The following is a 19,363-nucleotide window of genomic DNA, read 5'->3' as shown; positions in this document are numbered from 1 at the left end:
GAAATATAGATACATTGTTTAAACCACAAATTTTAGTAGCAAAATACATATCAAAGATGATGGAAAAACGTGCCAATACAATTTTTTTTCTTACAATCATCGAGATAGAGAATGCTATAACAATTCATGCTTTTCCGTTTGTGAGGCTAATGTAGCATCCAAGATAGTCTCGTAGAACTTCATGTATGTTGCAGGCATATTGGTTCCCCTTTACGTTAGTAGGTGTATTAAAAAGCGCTTCCTCAGTTCACATGCATCCTGCACATACATCATGCAGATAGTTGTATAAAAAATAATTAGGGCCCTTGTCCTAATAATTATGTAGGGATGTGCTATGCAGAATACTCACCAGGCGAGTTAGTACTCGTAGCCTTTCACCATCCCATTCACGCATGAAAAGTAGAACATAATATCCAGTTTGTGCTATATAAAGAAGATCCTCATGAGTATAAGAAAGTTACCTATCTATTTTTATTTGAACACCATTTGGGATTGTATGATCCCATAGATAAACACTCTTATTCCACCGGTATTCAATTTTCATGATAGTTCCAAGGATAGTGGAAACACGTTGAATTTTATATAAATATTTTCGTAGTGGCTCCTTACTGTACGAATGATTTATAGGAACTGGGTCTAGTATAGAGACAAGACAACTTTGGCCTTTAGGTCTAGTACAAACAAGCATGAATGTTCCAGTAATGGAATCTGAGCATGGAATAAGAATTTGCAATCGAAACGTCGTAGGCATTAGGATGGGAGAAAATATTCTCTAAAAATATACAAAGGTAAGGATTATTACCTATCTGCACTTTGAGACATCGTACGTAGTTTCTCCAAGGCCAGCTAATAACCAATTTTGCTAACTGTTGAGTATTGAGCTTCGCACGAAACTTACTGCCCCTTGAGAACTGATAAGAGTGACTACATGATATTAATAAAATGTTATTAAAGCCTATAAACATGACGACAAGAGTGACTACATGATATTAAAAAATACTCACGCAAAACTTCAAGTCCATGTAGTGCTTTGGCACAATTCTTTTAGTTCCTTTCAACATCTAGAGTTCTTCACAGGCAAGTTTCCGTACAGCTAAGTTGAAACAATCTACATCCATTTTATGGCCAGTCTTTAATGTTTCTTGTATTTTCTTGAGAGTTAAGGCAATCTGGTAAGGTTTGTTGCTTAGCACCCATTCTTTCCTGTAAAAAGATTGCTTTCATATACAAGTGTGGCAACATAAAACAAATGATCCTTTTAATGATAATTAAAAATGTAAGTACGTATAGGACAACTATGGTTTATTGATTCAGTCGATTGCTTTGAGTAATATGGGGTCCGAAACTAATTAACAGTTCGTTTCTGACATATCTGAACAGCTTGATGAGAGCGGATTTGAAGACTTACATTGCATCTGGTGAGATGAGCGCCCGCCGAGCCGTAGCAAGCTGCCCCTGAGGCTTGCGGGTTCGTGTCCACCAGCACGACGAGTGGGTCCGTGGCGAGCTGTTCTCCTTCTTCGATCCGCTTCGGCCCCGTGTCGTTGTTGTCGTCGGCCGCCGCCGCGATCGGCTTCGGCCGCTGCTTGTCTTCGTCCGCATCGGTCCTCTGAGGCTCGCGCTGGTCGACTGCCATCTCGTCCGAGGCGCAAATGGCCGACGTGCTCCCCACCGCCAGTGGCGTTGCTCTACATCAGCTCCTGAGGCAGCGTGGAGGTTGTGTCATTTTCATGAGTAGAGGAGGCTTCGTGCATGGGGGCTTGAGCTGTCGGAGCAAGCCGTGCGGGCGACGGTAAGCTCCTGGGCTGGTGGAGGGCGAGGGCGAGCAGTTACCGGTGGTGGGCAAGTCACAAGCACGGGGAGGAGAACAGGCCGTCGCTATCCTGCCTGGGGGAGTGGAGGCGTCGCGCTAGGCTAGAGAGTCAAAAGGCGTCCCTTGTTTTGTTGCCGAACGAATAGCTGCCGACGGAACGGCCGAATGGAGGTCTATGCGTGCTGCCATCTCGGACCAAGAACGCGAACAAGGCCTCGTTGCTCACGTAGTTTGAAATGTTGAGCCGACTGCTCTCTCTTTGGTCTTTGCAATTATGTGATCATCAAATTGTACAGCATGGTGATTGCCCTGATTTTCTCCATATAAATTTACCCTTAATGTTCTCGCGTTGCGGTGCTTTCCTAGATGCTTTGGTGCCCATGTAAATTATACTCATCATGCCACCTGATAATTTTCTTGTCAATTAGAAATTACATGTTAGTTCTTTGTAAGCATATGTTAATTACTTGCAGGTGGTACGGTCATCTAGCTAGCAGGTGGTTGTCCACACTACCGGAACAGTAGATATGCCGAGTGCTTTATGTCAGGCACTCGGCATACACCCTAGTTGCCGAATGTCATAGAGAAAACACTCGGCAAACATCCAGATGACACTCGGTAAAGATTTGACACTCGGTAACTCTAAGCACGTGACTGGCACGTGCGCCGTCCGTCAGGGGGCGTGCTGGCCGTTAGAACTTTGCCGAGTGTCTGTTATCGACACTCGGCAAACTAATAGGTTGCCGAGTGTTTTCTATCGACACTCGGCAAAAGTACTAGTTTGCCGAGTGTTATCTTTCGACACTCGGCAAAAGTACTCGTTTGCCGAATGTTTTTTAAGGCACTCGGCAAAGATAAAACTTTTTTTTTCACCTCTGCCCTCCACGCTTTTTCTACTCCCCACGTACGATATTTGGTATTGCATGTTAAAAGTTGGTCTATTTCTTCGTCTGTTTGCTATATTTAATGAATTAATTTCATTTAGAGAAATTTGTTGATTTAAGTTAAATTTTAACTGCAAGTGATTGAGATAATGGAATAAAATCAATGGAAAAATCATATTCATGTTATTGAATCCGGATTGAGGTCTCATCCAAGAAATAAAAAGAAATTTCGAACATTTTATTCAGAAAACACGACCATGAACGTGTGGTCGAATGGTTTTTAAATTCTAAAAAAAGCAAACGAAGTTTGAAAATCATAAGATTTGTCCATATGTCATGATATCATACGTGGAGGCTGTGGTAAAAATTTGAGAAGATTTCCCGTACACTGATTACCGAGTCACTCATTCTTATTATTGATTGTTGCTCACTGAAGTATTGCTAGCTGCTACTCATGCTGTATTATACTGAGTAGTGAATTTTCCAATCATAGGTGAAAACCTGTTCGGTACAGGACTGAATAGTACTTGGCAGTTAGAACTTTTTATTTAAACACATCATCATGCTGATTATTTCCTCTTGATTCTCCAATTCTAGCATAAGGTGATGCTGATTACATATACATGGCAAAACATATAGAATTATCTAATCTACTCCCTCCGTCCCGCAAAGAGTGTCCTTTTGGTTCTGTCCTAAGTCAAACCATCTTATGTTAGATCAAGTTTATGTAAAAATATAACAATACTTTTGATGGCTAACAAGTTTCATTAGATTCATTATGAAATATATTTTCATAGCATACAGATTTAGTGTTATAAATATTGATACTCTTCATTGTAAATTTGGTCAAACTTAAAACAGTTTGACTTAGGGCAACCTAAAAGGATACTCTTTGCGGGATGGAGGGAGTAAGTAATAAGTTAAGCCTCAGGAAGCCAGACAATTGTCATCACAAGTAAATCTGACGGTAATTCTATATGTAAATATAATCTTTATAGGCTTCTACTGCAATATTCGTGTCATCTAATATGTGATGCTTGAAAGGATAAATGAGTCTAAACTTGCATAAATGCTTAAAAGTTCAAATGGTTCAAAAGACCAAGAGAAATCTTCAATGAAGAAATTTCAAGAAGCAAGGTCTAGTACCATCAGGAAAGAATTGCCTTCTCATTCACAGCACAAGCACCATGTCAGAAGGTGTCCTAAGTTTGTTTCAAAGTTTTGCATCATTTAGATCCCTAGAACTTTAGAAGAAATAATAAAAAACAAATTCAAATGCGATTGAATTTATGTGGCCTTTGAAGGTTTGGATTGGCGCAAAAAAATGCCACCAGTCAGGATATAATAACCACAAGAAAAGCATGTCGCATCCGAACCATTATACTAAGAGAAACAAAATAATCCTCCAGAATATGTAAGAAATAAGGTTTTATTCTAGGTATTACAAAGGCTTTGATGAACACTTTCCAAAAAGCTTAGTCACCCCAGCAAAGAAGTTTAAGGTATTCAACACTAACAACATGTAAGAAGCTGAGTCACTTGAGAAATAAGGACTACACAAGAAATAAGAACATCACTTATGGGTAGCACACCACTTCAGACCATCCTCCTGGACATCACAGATTACAAAAACTTCCATGAGTACTACCCAAAAAACTTAGTCACTCCAAGCCCAACCTAAAATATCCTAAGAACATATGCTCCAAGCTGCCTAAAACATTACTAATGACAGTCCTTATTGAAGTTTCAAAAGAGACACCTTAGCAAAAGACAGGCACTCCAAGCTCTGCCCAAAATAACTGGAGTGAATAGATTCTCAATTCTAAACACCTAAAGCATCACAAAAGATAGTCTTCATGTGCCAAGTATTCTTTTGCCAAGAGTACATTTCTTCATCTACATTTGACTCATGGAGAGGGCGGCACACTCAGCTCATTGTTGATTCTACACAGAATTATTTGCATAAAATTAGTATAGCAAATAAAACAAATCTCAATATACCTAAAATCAAATTTATAATAACCTTTTTCTTAACTCGCTGGCTACTGCAATATCCGGACCAAAATAGATCCTACTAAAGTCAGTTGTATGGAGGTTGTGATTTGATTAAAAGAGGACAAAAATATTGTATGTTAAACATAGATTGATTCCTTGCATCGTATAGAATAACTTATATGATAACAACATTTGTGAACTTACCATCGCTCTTAGGGCATAATGTTGTGGCAACAACAATAGCACGCTCATTAGCGCATTTCTTCAAGGCACTTAGATTAGCAGTCAATATATTATCCTATACAACCAGTGTAATGATATTGTAGCTACAAAAAGCAATCAGGTTTTTTAGAAGAACTTTAAGAAATTGAATTTTGATATGCTAATACTAAACTTTGTAGTCACTGTATGTATATATATGTACAGACCTTCAATCCATAAGAACAATATTTATTGTTGATATGTTTCGGTTGTAAAAGATGTCTATAGAAAACCTAATATGACTTACGTACATAGCCATGCCAATAACATCTAGAATGAAGAGATAAATGGTTATTAAAACTTTTGTTAACCTCAGCCAATAACATCTGCCATATGCTAAATTTAGGTGCACTCACCAACACTATCAAAGGTGTGCTCCCAAAACCTATCAAAAGTCATAAACAATGAAAAACGAGGGATGCATTGCTCATTCACATTTGTCATCTCACTAAGTACAGTAACCGAAGTTAAACGACACAAATGGACTGTCAGCTAGCATAAAATCCTTATTTCTCTGAGCTGATTCTACAGACATGCGCCACATATAATAGGACTTCTCCTAAATATTCCATCTCGTTATCCTTTATAATATCGTCATTTTCTTACCCTATTTCAAACAAAATGAGATATTTTAACAATGTAATATCTTCTTAAATAACTTTTTATGTGCAACAACAAGAATTAAATATGCATTTAAGTTGTACCTTCTGATTGTTGAACAAAACAATGTAGAGCCTCTTTCTATCAGAAGTGAACACCTCCACATTGAATTTCTGGAACAATCGGATACACAAACCCCACCGGGTGTAAGGATGCACATCCTCTGACATTGTGATGCGTGGTGCTTTAACTCTTGTGCGCTTAGGGAAATGTGGTCGTTTCATCCCATCCAGCCCACCTAGTTCACCAAGTCCGCTGCTCAAACCAAAGTACCAAATCAAAAATCAAATATAGCTGAAAGAACAAACTAATAGCAATTAGCAGAACTTCTAAAGTATAAATATTGTATACTAAGCTAGCCATACTGATAAATAGGTCTATAAATTTTTTTTAGAGGAATGTGTGATTCACAAAGAATCCACTTTTAGTATTCACAATGATCATTCCTTTTGGTCTATGCCACCATAAATCGTTGCTGAAGTATTTGATAAGTGTGGACCAACTAACATTTGGGAAATAGATAAGTAGCATAAGCAAGACAAGTTGCACCACAATATACACACCACACACATAGAAATTCTTTTATGCAGAAATTAGTTATGCCTTTCGTTCATTTGTGTATCACTGCTCATCACAATCACCAATATATAAGTAGGCTAAGAAAAACAATGAAACCGAAATCGTGGTTATCAGATATACTGTAAGTTTGAACAAATGGTATGGATCATTTAAATTCCCTAAAAATTGAATCTAAAACATTAGGCAAGGGCATCACCTTGATGTTTCAAACATGAGCTCCGCAGAACTGTACACCTTATAGCTCTACAGCATCAAACATTGTTTATTTTCAGTAGCAGGCCAAGCAAAATAATGGAATCGAAACCTAAAATTTGGAAGAGGAGCGTACCTTTGCTAATATGCAGGTTCCTAAGTTGAGACTTCTCTACCCAACACGCACATATATATAGCAAGAGGAAGCGGGCATCAGGAAAATTTGAAGTACGAGCTCTGTATTAACGTGTCATTCTGGTAAACTCTTCAATTACCATACATTGCCTTCATATTCGTTTGTTTCTGTATCTATATTCTGATCTCACTACCATTTCTGGTGGAAAAAAAATACAAAAACGTATATAGAAGTGGATTTTCTCGCATATTCCCATTTATTTACCAAACAATCAAGCACCTATACTTATAAACTCATAAGTATAAAAAATCTTATATTTTATAAATTATTTTAAAAATACGTACACGTCGCAATTGCACTATACTACTCATAACTCGTATGAACTCGCATAAATAACCGCTCAAAAGTGCGAAAACACCTTCCTCTTCGGTACGCCTTCGAAGCATCAAAGCGCACTTCAAAAGACTAACCTTTGCACAGCCTTCCCCCTCACGGCCTCACCGGCGTCGATCTGTCCAACCATCGTAGTTCGTAGCAGACGAAAATGGCTTCCCGCCTCCTAACCAGATCAGCGGCGGCGCGCCTCCTCTCCCACCTCCGCCGCAGGACGCCAGACCCTACCCATCCCCTCCTCATCTATGGCGCCGCCTTGGCGTCCCTCCTGGGGCCCATCGGTGACCTCCCCGCCGCCGCCGACTCAGCCCTCCTTCGCTACCCGGCGCGGTGGTTCTCCTCTTCGTCCACGGCGGCGGTGACGAAGGCACCGATGACGGCGGACGGCCTTACGGTGGACTCCATTGCCGGTAAGGGGTGGACGATCCTCCCCGAGGCCGAGAGCGACTGGCGCAGCCACGCCGCGGCCGTCGCGCAGTCCATCAAGCTCATTAAGAAGCGCCTCAAGGTTCAATTCTCACATGGCACCCCGTACTTTGTGCTTTTCCGTAGGCTGAGTTGGTGAATTGCCAAGTGTTGTGACGGCAGGATATGCATCTTAGGTACTTATTCTTTTAAGCATATGAACGAACATCTTAAGTGCGGTGTGTGTTTATGCTCGCTTGACTAGTTCATCCTGTTTTAATCGGGTTTTTTTTTTTATTTGTACAGTGGGGATGGATACTTGAGAGAACGAAGCAACTGGCTGTGGTGTTGGAGAGGCCAGACCTCTGGGATGATCCAGTTTTCGCTGGGAGGGTTAGCCGTGAGCACGGTGAGCTCATGGGCAAGATTAAGTCAGTGAACCAGTTTGAGCAGGAATTAATTGAACACATTGAGATGTTAAGGCTTGCACGTGAAGAAAATGATAATGAACTTGAGACAGTGAGTACAGTGCTTCATTACATGCTACAAGCTAGAAACACAGCACAGATATGTTCCATTCATTGTCCAAACCACCTATTTTGTTTCATCCGTCACTTCAAATGTGTCATGCAGGAAAGCATGAGTGCTTTAGCTGATATGAGAAGAAGTGCAAAGGAGAAAGAACTCAATGCGATACTTTCTGGAGAAAATGATTCCTGCTCTTGCTTCATTGAGGTTTATTTAGTGCACCATCTTACTCCCTTCGTTTCATTATGTTTATAAGAATTTTCAGCAAACTGACCTATCTGGAGCTCTTGTACTTGAAGCACGAATCCTCCTTTTATGCTTTTCCAAAGAGGTTTTCAGGGGGTGATTCCTTATGGTGATGGTTTCAGGTTCAGGCTGGGGCTGGTGGCACTGAGAGCATGGACTGGGCTGCAATGGTAATGAACATGTATAGATCATGGGCTCAGCGACGAGGATATACAGTCACTGTGGTAGAAGAAATGCCTGGTGAAATAGCAGGAATCAAGGTTTACTTCTTCTCGATACCTATTGCTGAATAAACGACTTATTCATAAAGGCCTTTTTGCTATTTATATCTTTTGCTTGAAATGTATCCCATCTGGGCATACATTTTGCCCTCTTCTGAGGCAGTTACTTTCTTATTAAATTATTATTTAGGGAAAAAGTACTCATATTAAACAGCTGTTATTTCCAGAGGGCCACTATCAAAGTTGACGGTGAATATGCATTTGGATACGCCAAAGCTGAAGTAGGAGTTCATAGATTAGTGCGAATTTCTCCATTTGACAGTGGAAAGCGGCGGCACACTTCCTTTGCTGCTGTTGCTGTGATCCCTATTCTTGGTGCTGCCTCTAGCCGATACCAGATAAAAGACTCTGATCTTCGGATAGAACGTTTCCGTTCTGGTGGTCCTGGTGGCCAGCATGCCAACACTACAGAAAGTGCCATTCGAATTGTGCACGTTCCAACTGGTATAACTGCAACATGTCAAAATGAAAGGTAAATTTGACATCTCTCCTTTGGATTTCAAACCCTTATTCATTTCTCATCAGGGCATTGAATTGTTAATCTATGCAGCATAAGTGTAATGGTTTATTTCCCCTTAATTGATGGGTGATTCCTTATCAAACAGAAATGACATTTTGGCTATATCTTGGTTGCATATTTATAAACATAATTGTTGAAAAGTGTGTACTTCTTGAGAAATGCAGATCACAACACATGAACAAGGCATCAGCGATGGCAGTGCTCCAATCTCGTCTGGACCAGCTTGAGATTGCCCGCCAAGCACAGATGAATGCTGAGCACACACAATCACTCAACGAAATCAGCTGGGGCAACCAAATAAGATCTTATGTGCTCCATGTAAGATTTCCATTTTGAGAGTATCAGGTTAAACTAACAAGTCTAGCAATGATAAAACTGTGACATCTCAAGAGCATTACCTGTGTTCACGGCGTTTCCTCTGAGCTACTAGTCTATAAAGTCAATCTTCCTATTTCTATTTTGTTTGCATACTGATCTCAGGATTTTTGAAAATCTAAAAAGAAGCAGCAAACTAGCGATTACTTTCCCTTCATGGCTACACTAGTTACATGCTGTGATCTATATTCTCTTTCACAATCTTTCTATTGCAGCTTTAAAATAAGAGAAGGAAAACATTTATATTTTTCTTAGCTAACCAGATTGCGAAATGAGCTATTAAGCGTAAACTTAATTTCAGAATTGATTCTGCAACCAGACTTGTTAGTTTTAATAGTTTTAGTAAAAAGATTGATCTCCTTGCTTTTTGGCAGCCATACCGTATGGTCAAAGATCTCCGGACGAACTATGAAGTATCAGACCCTGATTCAGTCCTAGAAGGAGACCTTGATGAGTTCATCTTGAATTATTTGTCTTCATCACTGGATGAAGCTGATGTAAGTGCCTGACAGAAATCATGCTTACCATTTTTCATGAGCACCAACCTACTGAATCGATTGCCTTCAAAACAATACAAATGAGACACTGTCCAAGTGATAGCAAGTTGAGATACTGCTTCAATCTTTAATACACCGATTGATACAATGGGAGCTCAGATGCTGAAAAGATTAAGGTGCAGGATAGTACGCCGGTTGCAAGTGCAAAAGTTAGGATGAATACTATAGAGTTTAGCTATGTAGTTAGGGTCTTAGAGAAGGCAGTACAATGAACACATTTGCTTCATGGCTAGTGTGTAGTTCCCTTTTCACTATATGTCCGTTTCCGTTGGTGATGGGTATTGTAAACGGTCATCTCTAGTCGATGTAGCACATCTTTACCGTAGTGAGTAGTGACACTGGCACCCAATCAGATTGATGTGGTGTATGAATAATTGATATATTTCTTCAGTTCCTTGCTACAGAGTACGGTTCTATTTCCTGAACTTTATGTTTGAAAATCCAACAAAAGTTATGATGTACCCTCAAGATGCGAAATAATCTGCCAAATACATATGCATGCGTGCAGCTTATGTCCAGTTGTGCATTGAAATTTGATGGTGACCGACTTTTGTTTTCTCATTTAGTTTCTTTGTTTTATTCTTAGGGAACAACTCTGTTAGATGGTGATTAGCATTAGCTAATACTGTAATGAGCAGGAAGATTTGCATGAGGCACTGACTACCGATACAATCACAGAAGCTGCAAAACTTGTGCCTACCAATGAAGAGTTGAAATACGTGTGTGACATAAAGAAAGATATTCCCCTTTAACAAGCTCATTGATCAAACCCCAACTTGATAAGTCACAATTTGGCAGCCATGAACGTCGGGTGCAAGAGCCGTCCGAGCTCGACGTCGTCCGCGTCCAGCGGCCCGCCGGTGTCGTTCCGGACGCGCCGCACGGCGGTGGTGTTGAGCGACTCGTGCCCGAACCCGTACAGGTTCAGTATCTGGTCGTCGGCGAAGTTGAGCGCGCGCTCCATGCCGCGCCGGCACCGCTCGGCGTCGTAGCTGGAGTCGCCGCCGCCGCACGGCTTGCACCCGACGAAGTGCGTCACCAGTGGCACCGGCTCGCCGCCGGGCCGCCGCATCTCCTCGTACTTGTCCACGATCCCCGCCCAGAAGCCGTGCAGGCTGTACGTGTTCTCGAGGAGCGTCTTGCCGCCCCACCTGCCGCGCTCCGTCACGAGCAGGTAGACGAGCGCCGACTGGTCGCAGGCCTCGTACGGCCCGCGGTCGGAGAGCGTCTCGGCGATGAGCTTTCCGTACATCTCGCGCACGGGGCCGCGCGGCCCCATGCGCGCCCACGCGTCGAGCAGGTCGAGCGACCACCGGCAGTTGCGGATGATGAAGCTGCCGGCGTTGATGCCGAGCCAGCTCCTGTCGCCGTACACCTTGTCGTCCCAGCCCGGGACCACGAGGTTGTGGCGCGCGTACCTGCCCCACGGCGGCTCGGACAGCATGTCGGTGAGCATCAGGTCGGAGTCCATCCACCATAGGAACTCCGTCTCCGGGTGCGCGAGCATCAGCGACCGCAGCAGCGGCAGCTTGGTCCAGAACCCCGTCAGCTCGGCGTCGAGCACGGAGGTGCTGTAGAAGATGTCGAAGCCGTGGACGCGGCAGTAGTCCACCTTGTTCTTGAACGCGCGGAGCAGCAGGTGGTCGCCGTCCGGGGCGCTGCACCGGCGCGGGGACGACCCGGAGACCACGAGCACACGGGGCCTCTCCGGCGCGACGAAGGCCGGGAACCGCGGGTTGTCGCGGAGCCATTTGTCTCGGCGCTCGTCGTAGTCCGACACGGCCGGGCCGAGGGAGAGCGGCGGGTCCATCAGCTGGCGTGGCGGCGGAGGCGGGCTTTGCTTCTCGTCACCGTCGACACCCAAATGCGGAGGCGGTGGTGACGGTGACGCTGGCGGCTGATTTGTACGTACGCTGGTTGTGGGAGCGCCGCCGCAGCGGTCGTACTCGATGCGGATGCGAGGGAGGGCCACGCCGGTCGACATGAAGAAGAAGATGGCGCACGGCGCCCCGAGCAAGAATAGGACGAGGATGACAAGGAGGCGGAGCGGACGATGCTGCCAAGCTCGCCGGTCGGCCTTTTCCGACATGGTAGACGGTGGAAGGATGCTATACCCCTGCAGCTGCAGGTAGCTTGCTGTTGCTGGTATGATGCTGCGGTGGACGAGTCAGATGCTGCGGTGGACAGAAAAATAGTGCACGCCGGCTGGAGTTGGAATCCACGTAAATGTCGGCAACGGGAGGACGATGCTATTTGACATTTTCGACTGCCTTGCTAATTGCACCCTGGGAAGAATAACCGATGCACATGGGCAGTTAAAAAGCCACAGAATCCTATGATGCATCAAGATTTGGAACTTGAACTTCCGGAAGATATCATCTTCACGGTAGTAATTTAATCTTGCCGTGATGCTGTCTGTCGCCGTTCTCCGTTCTCCGCATCTGCTCTCTACTGACTGACTGTAAACTTGGCTTCGTGACTTTTGAGTGCTTCGGATTGGTGACGGGCCGCGGGGTGGCGCCTAGGCTGGGCCCATGAGGAAGGAGCGGAGTCGTGTAGGCGTGGGCCCTGAGAACCGGTGAGCTTGTCCACAAGGTCTTGGGCTAGACGCAAAACCTTGGGCTGGACCAAAGCTCGCTGATCCACTTTAACTTGAGGAAAACAAACCAAGACACTGTCCAAGCGACAGTTGAAGTAAGGAGAGGAGTTATACCGATTGAGGCAAGCAATGAGAATATCAATCTGTTAAGGTTAGCCCCTTCTATCACTGCCCTTGTGGTCCGGCTGCCGCCTATCAGCGAGGTCGGGCTGCGTGGGTTCAGGATTATCCGGATCTCTGTATGTGACACCGGAGCAGAGGAGGAAAACACCCCTTGAATCATCGGCTGAAGAAATGATTTTTGCGTACAAAATAAAAGACAAGCCAACTCGGAACGTTGGGTGCAGGGAGGGATACCGAGCCTAGGGTGCCCTGCAAACGAGACAAATGACAAAAAAAATAGATAGTTCGATTGGATGTTTCAGTCCTCTTGGTCTTCGTTGATATCAGATATGCAAGTATGAAAAATAGAGACAAAAAAAAATTGGTGTGTGATATAAAAGACCCGCATGTTACACAGCTCGATCTTGGGTCATTCACATCGAGAGACTGCTAATCAAATCCTTACATGCACCGTTAATTTCCCCCTGTAATATGAACTCCAAATTAACTAAAACCTGTACGTGAATCACCTGGGTCTGCCCGCCCTGAACGCCGGGTGCAAGAGCCGGCCGATCTCCTCGTCCAGCGGCCCGCCGGTGTCGTTCTGGACGCGCCGCACGGCTGTGGTGTTGAGCGACTCGTGCTCGAACCCGTACAGCCTCAGGATCTGGTCGTCGGCGAAGTTGAGCGCGCGCTCCATGCCGTGGCGGCACCGCGCGGCGTCGTAGCTCGCGTACTGCCCCCCGCACGGCTTGCACCCGACGAAGTGCGTCACCAGCGGCCACCGTTCGCCTCCGGCGACCGGCGTCGTCCGGTGCCGCCGCCTCATCTCCTCGTACCTGTCCACGATCTCCACCCAGAAGCCGTGCAGGCTGTAGGAGCTCTCGAGGAACGTCTTGCCGCCCCACCTGCCGCGCTGCGTCACGAGCAGGTACACGAGCGCCGACTGGTCATCGGCCTCGTACGACGCCCGGTCGGAGAGCGCCTTGCCGAGGACCTTCCCGTACCTGTCGCGCACGGGGCCGCGCGGGCCCATGCGAGCCCACGCGTCCAGCAGGTCGAGCGACCACCGGCAGTTGCGGATGATGAAGCTGCCGGCGTTGATGCCGAGCCAGCTCTTGGCGACGTACACCTTCTCGTGCCAGCCGGGGATGACAAGGTTGTGTTCGGCGTACTTGCCCCACGGCGGCTCGAACAGCATGTCGGTGAACACGACGTCGGAGTCCGCCCACCACAGGAACTCCGTCTCCGGGTGCGCGAGCATCAGCGCGCGAAGGATCGGCAGCTTGGTCCAGAACCCCGACAGCTCGGCGTCGAGCACGGCGTTGCTGTAGAATACGTCGAAGCCGTGGACGCGGCAGTAGTCGACCTTGTTCTTGAACGCGCGGAGGAGCAAGTGGTCGCCGTCCGCGTTCCCGCACCGGCGCGGCGGCGACCCGGTGACCACGAGCACCCGGGGCCTACCCGGCGCGACGAAGGCCGGGAACCGCGGGTTGGCGCGGAGCCACTTCGCCCTGCGCGCGTCGTAGTCCGACACGGCTGCGCCGAGCGAGTAGGGCGGGTCCGTCAGCTGGCGCGGCGGCGGGCCGAGCCATCGCTCCTCGTCGCTGTCGGCGCCCGGAACCGGATACGGCGGCGTCGTGCGCTCGGCCGTGGGCGCGCTGATGGCGGGGGCGTCGCGGCGGTCGTACTCGATGCGGATGCGGGGGAGCTGCAGCTGCAAGTCGGACGACGTGAACAGGAAGAGGGCGAACGGCGCGGCAAGGAAGAGCACGACGGGGATGATCGGGACGGGGAGCGGCCGTTGCTGCCGCGCTCGTCGGTCGGCTTCCTCCGACATCGCTGACGACGGAAGGAGGCTGCCGCTAGGAACCCCGTAGGTTGCCGGCCGGTATGATCTGACGTCGTCGGTGCACGCAGTACGAGCCAGAGATCCTATAAAACACAGAGAAATATGGACGCGTCGGGCTTGGACGCTTCGTCGTTTCGGTCGACAGGACGCAGCGCGCGCCGGCTGGAGTTGTTGGTCTATGTTAATGCCTGTCACTGGAGAATATACTTACTGATGTGAAAGAAGGTTGCTCTCCACCTCATCTTTTCTATCTGAGTCAGGAAGGTTACAGCTCACAAACTCCATATTTACTGCTCTACTAATGTTTCATATGTGTACTTTCAAATTATCTAAGACAGTCTACAAACAAATTGACAAGTACAGAAAATACTGTCTATGGAGAGGGTCAGATATCAACAATAAGAAGTCACCCAAAGTAGCCTGGGAAATGGTTTGTCTGCCTAAAAAGGAAGGAGGGCTGGGGGTCTTAAACATTGAGACTCAAAATGAAGCTCTGCTACTTAAATACCTTCATAAATTCTTCAACAAAGTGGATATCCCTCGGGTACATTTACTATGGGAAAAGTACTATCCTAATGGGAAAATTACCAGGTCCAATTAGGAAAGGATCCTTTTGGTGGAGAGATATTCTAAAATTTATGGATAAATTTAAAGGAGTAGCAGCAGTCAAAGTTAACAACGGAAGCACCTGTGCTCTTTGGTTTGATATGTGGAATGATAGTGTGCCTGCTCAAGACTATCCTCATCTTCATTCTTTTGCAAAGAAGAAGGAAATCTCCATTTCATAAGGCTCAGGAAATGGCAGACATTCAACAACATTTTCACCTACCTCTCTTCTCACAGGCATTGGATCAACTACTCCATCTTGCTGCAAATTTACAAAGCTTTAATCTAAATGCCGACTCGGACGTCTGGACTTATATTTGGGGAAGTTCTTTTTTATCATCCTCCAAGGCTTATCGGCAACTCGTTGGTCATAGAGAAATCCATCCAGTTTTCAACTGGTTGTGGAAATCAAGGTGCCAGAACAAACACAGGATTTTCTTCTGGTTAGTCTTGAAAGACAGACTTAGCACCAGAAATATGATTAGGAGGAAACACATTGTGCTACCCTTATATGTCTTATGCCAGCAAGGGGTTGAGGAAACACTCTTTCACCTTCTTTTGGAATGTTCATTTGCTCAGGAGTGTTGGATCCACTTGAGTTTATTCCCCAACACACAGGATGAACCATATACAATTCTCCTAACTTTTAGAGACCAGCTCATGTTCCTTTCTTCATGGAAGTCATAATTCTCATGTGCTAGGCAATATGGATGGCTAGAAATGATCTCATCTTCAAGGGACTTAACCCTTCGGTTCAAGGAATCTACTGTTCTTCAAACTGCTTTTCGTCCAAGTTATTCATCGAGTTAAAGATACATGGAAGCTCATGATGCCTTTATGGCTAGAGCAATCATTGTAATTCTCATAATTTTTTTCCTTTCTTTTTTTGTTTCCTAAACTGTACCTCGAATTTTCTTCCCTCTTATTTCATATACAGCAGGGGCTCCACCCCTCCTGTACCCGTAAAAGAAAAAATACTTACTGATGATGATGACCGGCTGTCACGCTTGTTGCTGCTAAAAATACACAGCGCTAGATGGATGCACCGGAGTTGCATGTGACGTGTGAGTTTATAACTTTCTATATGTGTGATTCGATCCATAGCTGGTCCTTAATTCTGGCGCCAACTAACAGTCCAGGGAAACTGCAGCATTTTAGCCCGAATAAGAACATTCACTTCCCTTTCAGATGGTGCATTGCGTAAATGCTTCAAGTGCGTCGTAGCCGGCGAGCTAGCTCGTACCGCTGCCAGCTACCTGTAAAAAAATTTTCTTCATTTTTGGCAACCTCGTCATCAAATTTGTTCGTATGCGTGATTGCTTGCTTGCTTGCTGTAGACAAAAGCAAAACACAATCGAAGGATGTTTATATTTGAGTAGATTGAGAAATCATTGCGTTTTAGGACGGCGCCTGGCTGGCCTGCAGGCGCGTGCACGATCAACGAGTTCACGACTGGACAGAAAACTCGACGGCCGGCGGCGTGCGCTCCAGTCCGCCGGAAGCGAACAGAGAAATGCTATCGTGGGGACGCCAGCAGCCTGCGGTGCCGCGCCATGTGGCTGTCGACGCGTGCGTGCGTGCGTAGAAATATTGGTCAGCCGCCAGCATGCAGGTCCCGCGTTCTTTCGTATGCGCCATGTGCCGATGAAGAATAAACGCGCGAGGGGAGCTATGTTTTTTTTAGTAAATACAGTATACTCCGTATTTATTTATATTTTGGGCGCAAATGAATCGAAGTCTACTGACTGATTTGCCATGGATGGATGGACGGACGGTCCTAAAAGAGGAAAGATTATATGTTGCCCTAACATGGATGTGTGTATTTAGAGCGTACATCAAGCCGAATTAGTTGACTTGGAAATGGGAAGTCAAGACTACGTATGTACACGGCTCGCTCTCGACATGGCAATAGTGTGGCTTCCATGAGGCCCTGAGTTGCGACCTCATGCGGCGGGCTAAGGCCGACCAGCACGATGGCCTGTCCACGAGGGAGGAGGGTATGAAGAAAGTCCGTCAGCGTGGCCCAGGCAGTTGTGCTCTTTCGGCCCGGCCTTTTATGTGTCAACCACCACCACACGGTGCCGGCCGTCAGAGCGTCAGCCGGCGACCGCGCAAAGACGTGTACCCCGCGTACTTCACCACTCACGTTATGCGCACCATGCCTCCATCTCCTGTTCATCAGCCTGGGGAGAATAATCCAACACAGGTTTTAAGCCGGTGCACATGGGCAATTAAGAGCACCAGAGCCCTAAGATGCATCGAGATTCGAAACCTGCACTTCCAGAAATTCACTGCTCAGTATTTTAATCGTCAACAATCCCCATACCGCCATTTTTCTCCTCCTTCAGATTCCGTTTGGTCTATGAACTTCTGCAACAGAAAAATGAAACCCCGAATGCACCAGCAGCACCGGATCCCCTCCCGTCGTTTGACCCTTGCCAGTTACCACACGATCAATGGCATAAAAAACACGAAAAAAAATTCAAATGGTGTTCTTCGAGCAGACACAAATGCCAAGACAAAGAATCATTTCTGCAATTACAAGTTGCAAAAGGTCGTGCAGCTCTCGGCCGTCTAGTGACAAATGAGGGAGCACCAGGGCGGCAAGCTGGCCGGCATCCGGCGGCACTACCGCCGCTGCCCCCCGGCGGCAACCCACAACATCGCGGCCGCCTCCCTCCTCCTCGCCCTCTGCGCGCTCTACCTCATCTTCGGCCCGGCCAGTTCCGACCTCGATCTCGCCCTGCCGCGCATCCGCTTCGTGTTCAAGGAACCCGTCCGCGTAGCAGCCGTCCCGGCGCCTCCTGTCGCCGCCGCGCCCGCGCCAGGCAACGCGACCGACGACGACGAGGACAGAGGCCTCCCGCCGCCTCGGCAGCTGAAGGACCCGCCCTACTCGCTGGGCCGCACCATCCTGGACTACGACGCGCGCCGGTCGGCCTGGCTCGCCGCGCACCCGGAGTTCCCCACGCGCGTGGCCCCCGCGGATCGGCCGCGGGTGCTGGTCGTGACGGGGTCGGCCCCCGTCCGGTGCCCCGACCCGGACGGCGACCACCTGCTGCTGCGCGCGTTCAAGAACAAGGCCGACTACTGCCGCGTGCACGGCCTCGAGGTGTTCTACAACACGGCGTTCCTGGACGCCGAGATGTCGGGCTTCTGGGCGAAGCTGCCGCTGCTGCGGACGCTGATGCTGGCGCACCCGGAGGTGGAGCTCTTCTGGTGGGTGGACTCCGACGCCGTGTTCACGGACATGCTCTTCGAGCTGCCGTGGGAGAGGTACGAGCGCCACAACCTCGTGCTCCACGGCTGGGACGCCAAGGTGTTCGAGGAGAAGAGCTGGGTCGGCGTCAACACCGGCAGCTTCCTCATCCGCAACTGCCAATGGTCGCTCGACCTCCTGGACGCGCTGGCGCCCATGGGGCCGCGCGGCCCCGTGCGCGACAGGTACGGTGAGCTCTTCGCGCAGGAGCTCTCCGGGCGGCCGCCGTTCGAGGCCGACGACCAGTCGGCGCTCATCTACCTGCTCGTGACGCAGCGGAGCAGGTGGGGCGACAAGACGTTCCTGGAGAGCACATACGAGCTCAACGGTTTCTGGGAGGGGATCGTGGACAGGTACGAGGAGCTCCGGCGGAAGGGGCGGCCTGGCGACCTCGGCGACGGCCGGTGGCCGCTCGTGACGCACTTCGTCGGGTGCAAGCCGTGCCGGCGGTACGCGGACAGCTACCCGGCGGACCGATGCCGGCGCGGCATGGAGCGCGCGTTCAACTTCGCCGACAACCAGATACTGAGGCTGTACGGGTTCGAGCACGAGTCGCTCAACGCCACCGCCGTGCAGCGCGTCCGGAACGAGACCGGCGGGCCGCTGGACGCGGACGACGAGGAGCTCGCCCGGCTGTTGCACCCCACCTTCCGGGCCGCCAAGCCCACGTAGGCGTCTATTGCTAGTTTTGTCAGAGGTTGTTTTCCATAGTTGTCCTGGTTTTCCTAAAAGTTATTGTTCAGATTCTTTTTTTTTAATCATTGGAGGTATGCAGTATGCTTGGGCGACCTCCATCGGGAGCAAAGGAACGAAGATTGTTTTTTTGAAAGATCGAAGGAACGAAGATGTTATCCCTGTGGATTGCATTTCTATGTTCCAACTACATAGCGAAACAAACATGAGTCCAAATCTCGTGAGAAGTTCGTGTTTCAAGACGTTTAGTGTTCTCTCTTAATAACCCCGAAGCCTTAGCATCGAAATATTGTAGGATTATTCCAGATAACGAGGCAATTCATTTTTCATTTCTATGTTTTTCATATTCCTCTGTTCTAAAGAAGACCAAAATGATTTTTTTTTCTAATAAGGAGCCACCAACATCCAACGCCCTGTTAAAATGATA

The 19,363-nt window shown here is 47.4% G+C and overlaps 5 protein-coding genes and 2 non-coding genes across 8 annotated transcripts; 2 read left to right on the top strand and 5 right to left on the bottom strand.

Annotated features, from left to right (window-relative positions):
* LOC117839830 (uncharacterized) lies at positions 1-1,983 on the bottom strand. 2 transcript variants are annotated; one of them, XR_004636896.2, is made up of 5 exons: positions 1,409-1,983; positions 1,005-1,203; positions 803-911; positions 350-423; positions 1-258 (listed from the first exon to the last, which is right to left on the bottom strand). XR_004636896.2 is itself a non-coding variant. In XM_072290891.1 (4 exons), exons 1-4 carry the CDS (start codon positions 1,634-1,636, stop codon positions 211-213), a joined length of 459 nt encoding a protein of 152 aa, XP_072146992.1. In that variant the 5' UTR covers positions 1,637-1,977; the 3' UTR covers positions 1-210. The 2 variants fall into 2 exon arrangements, 1 of the variants encoding a protein (XP_072146992.1); XM_072290891.1 differs by lacking the exon at positions 1,005-1,203 and having other exon boundaries at positions 1,409-1,977.
* Positions 1,984-3,616: 1,633 nt separating this feature from the next.
* On the bottom strand, positions 3,617-3,699 carry LOC117841176 (small nucleolar RNA snoR77Y). Its single transcript, XR_004637203.1, has one exon. It is a non-coding gene; the product is annotated as a small nucleolar RNA snoR77Y (small nucleolar RNA).
* A 139-nt stretch (positions 3,700-3,838) lies between these two features.
* On the bottom strand, positions 3,839-3,935 carry LOC117841173 (small nucleolar RNA snoR31/Z110/Z27). The gene has a single exon (XR_004637200.1). It is a non-coding gene; the product is annotated as a small nucleolar RNA snoR31/Z110/Z27 (small nucleolar RNA).
* Positions 3,936-7,001: 3,066 nt separating this feature from the next.
* LOC117836212 (peptide chain release factor PrfB2, chloroplastic) lies at positions 7,002-10,570 on the top strand. The gene is made up of 8 exons (XM_034715593.2): positions 7,002-7,421; positions 7,625-7,837; positions 7,952-8,053; positions 8,215-8,352; positions 8,541-8,845; positions 9,058-9,211; positions 9,643-9,765; positions 10,412-10,570. The coding sequence occupies exons 1-8, from the start codon at positions 7,065-7,067 to the stop codon at positions 10,436-10,438; spliced, it is 1,419 nt and encodes a 472-aa protein (XP_034571484.1). The 5' UTR covers positions 7,002-7,064; the 3' UTR covers positions 10,439-10,570.
* A 5-nt stretch (positions 10,571-10,575) lies between these two features.
* On the bottom strand, positions 10,576-12,025 carry LOC117836213 (probable glycosyltransferase 4). Its single transcript, XM_034715595.2, has one exon. It carries the CDS (start codon positions 11,912-11,914, stop codon positions 10,610-10,612), a length of 1,305 nt encoding a protein of 434 aa, XP_034571486.1. The 5' UTR covers positions 11,915-12,025; the 3' UTR covers positions 10,576-10,609.
* A 1,027-nt stretch (positions 12,026-13,052) lies between these two features.
* LOC117835742 (probable glycosyltransferase 4) lies at positions 13,053-14,388 on the bottom strand. Its single transcript, XM_034715073.2, has one exon. It carries the CDS (start codon positions 14,364-14,366, stop codon positions 13,053-13,055), a length of 1,314 nt encoding a protein of 437 aa, XP_034570964.1. The 5' UTR covers positions 14,367-14,388.
* A 2,497-nt stretch (positions 14,389-16,885) lies between these two features.
* On the top strand, positions 16,886-19,265 carry LOC117840429 (probable glycosyltransferase 5). The gene has a single exon (XM_034720934.2). It carries the CDS (start codon positions 17,569-17,571, stop codon positions 18,913-18,915), a length of 1,347 nt encoding a protein of 448 aa, XP_034576825.1. The 5' UTR covers positions 16,886-17,568; the 3' UTR covers positions 18,916-19,265.
* Positions 19,266-19,363: the final 98 nt, after the last annotated feature.

This window comes from Setaria viridis, chromosome 9, assembly GCF_005286985.2.
Source record: "Setaria viridis chromosome 9, Setaria_viridis_v4.0, whole genome shotgun sequence".
Lineage (NCBI taxonomy): Eukaryota > Viridiplantae > Streptophyta > Magnoliopsida > Poales > Poaceae > Setaria > Setaria viridis.
This window is presented reverse-complemented; position numbering and strand designations above follow the sequence as displayed.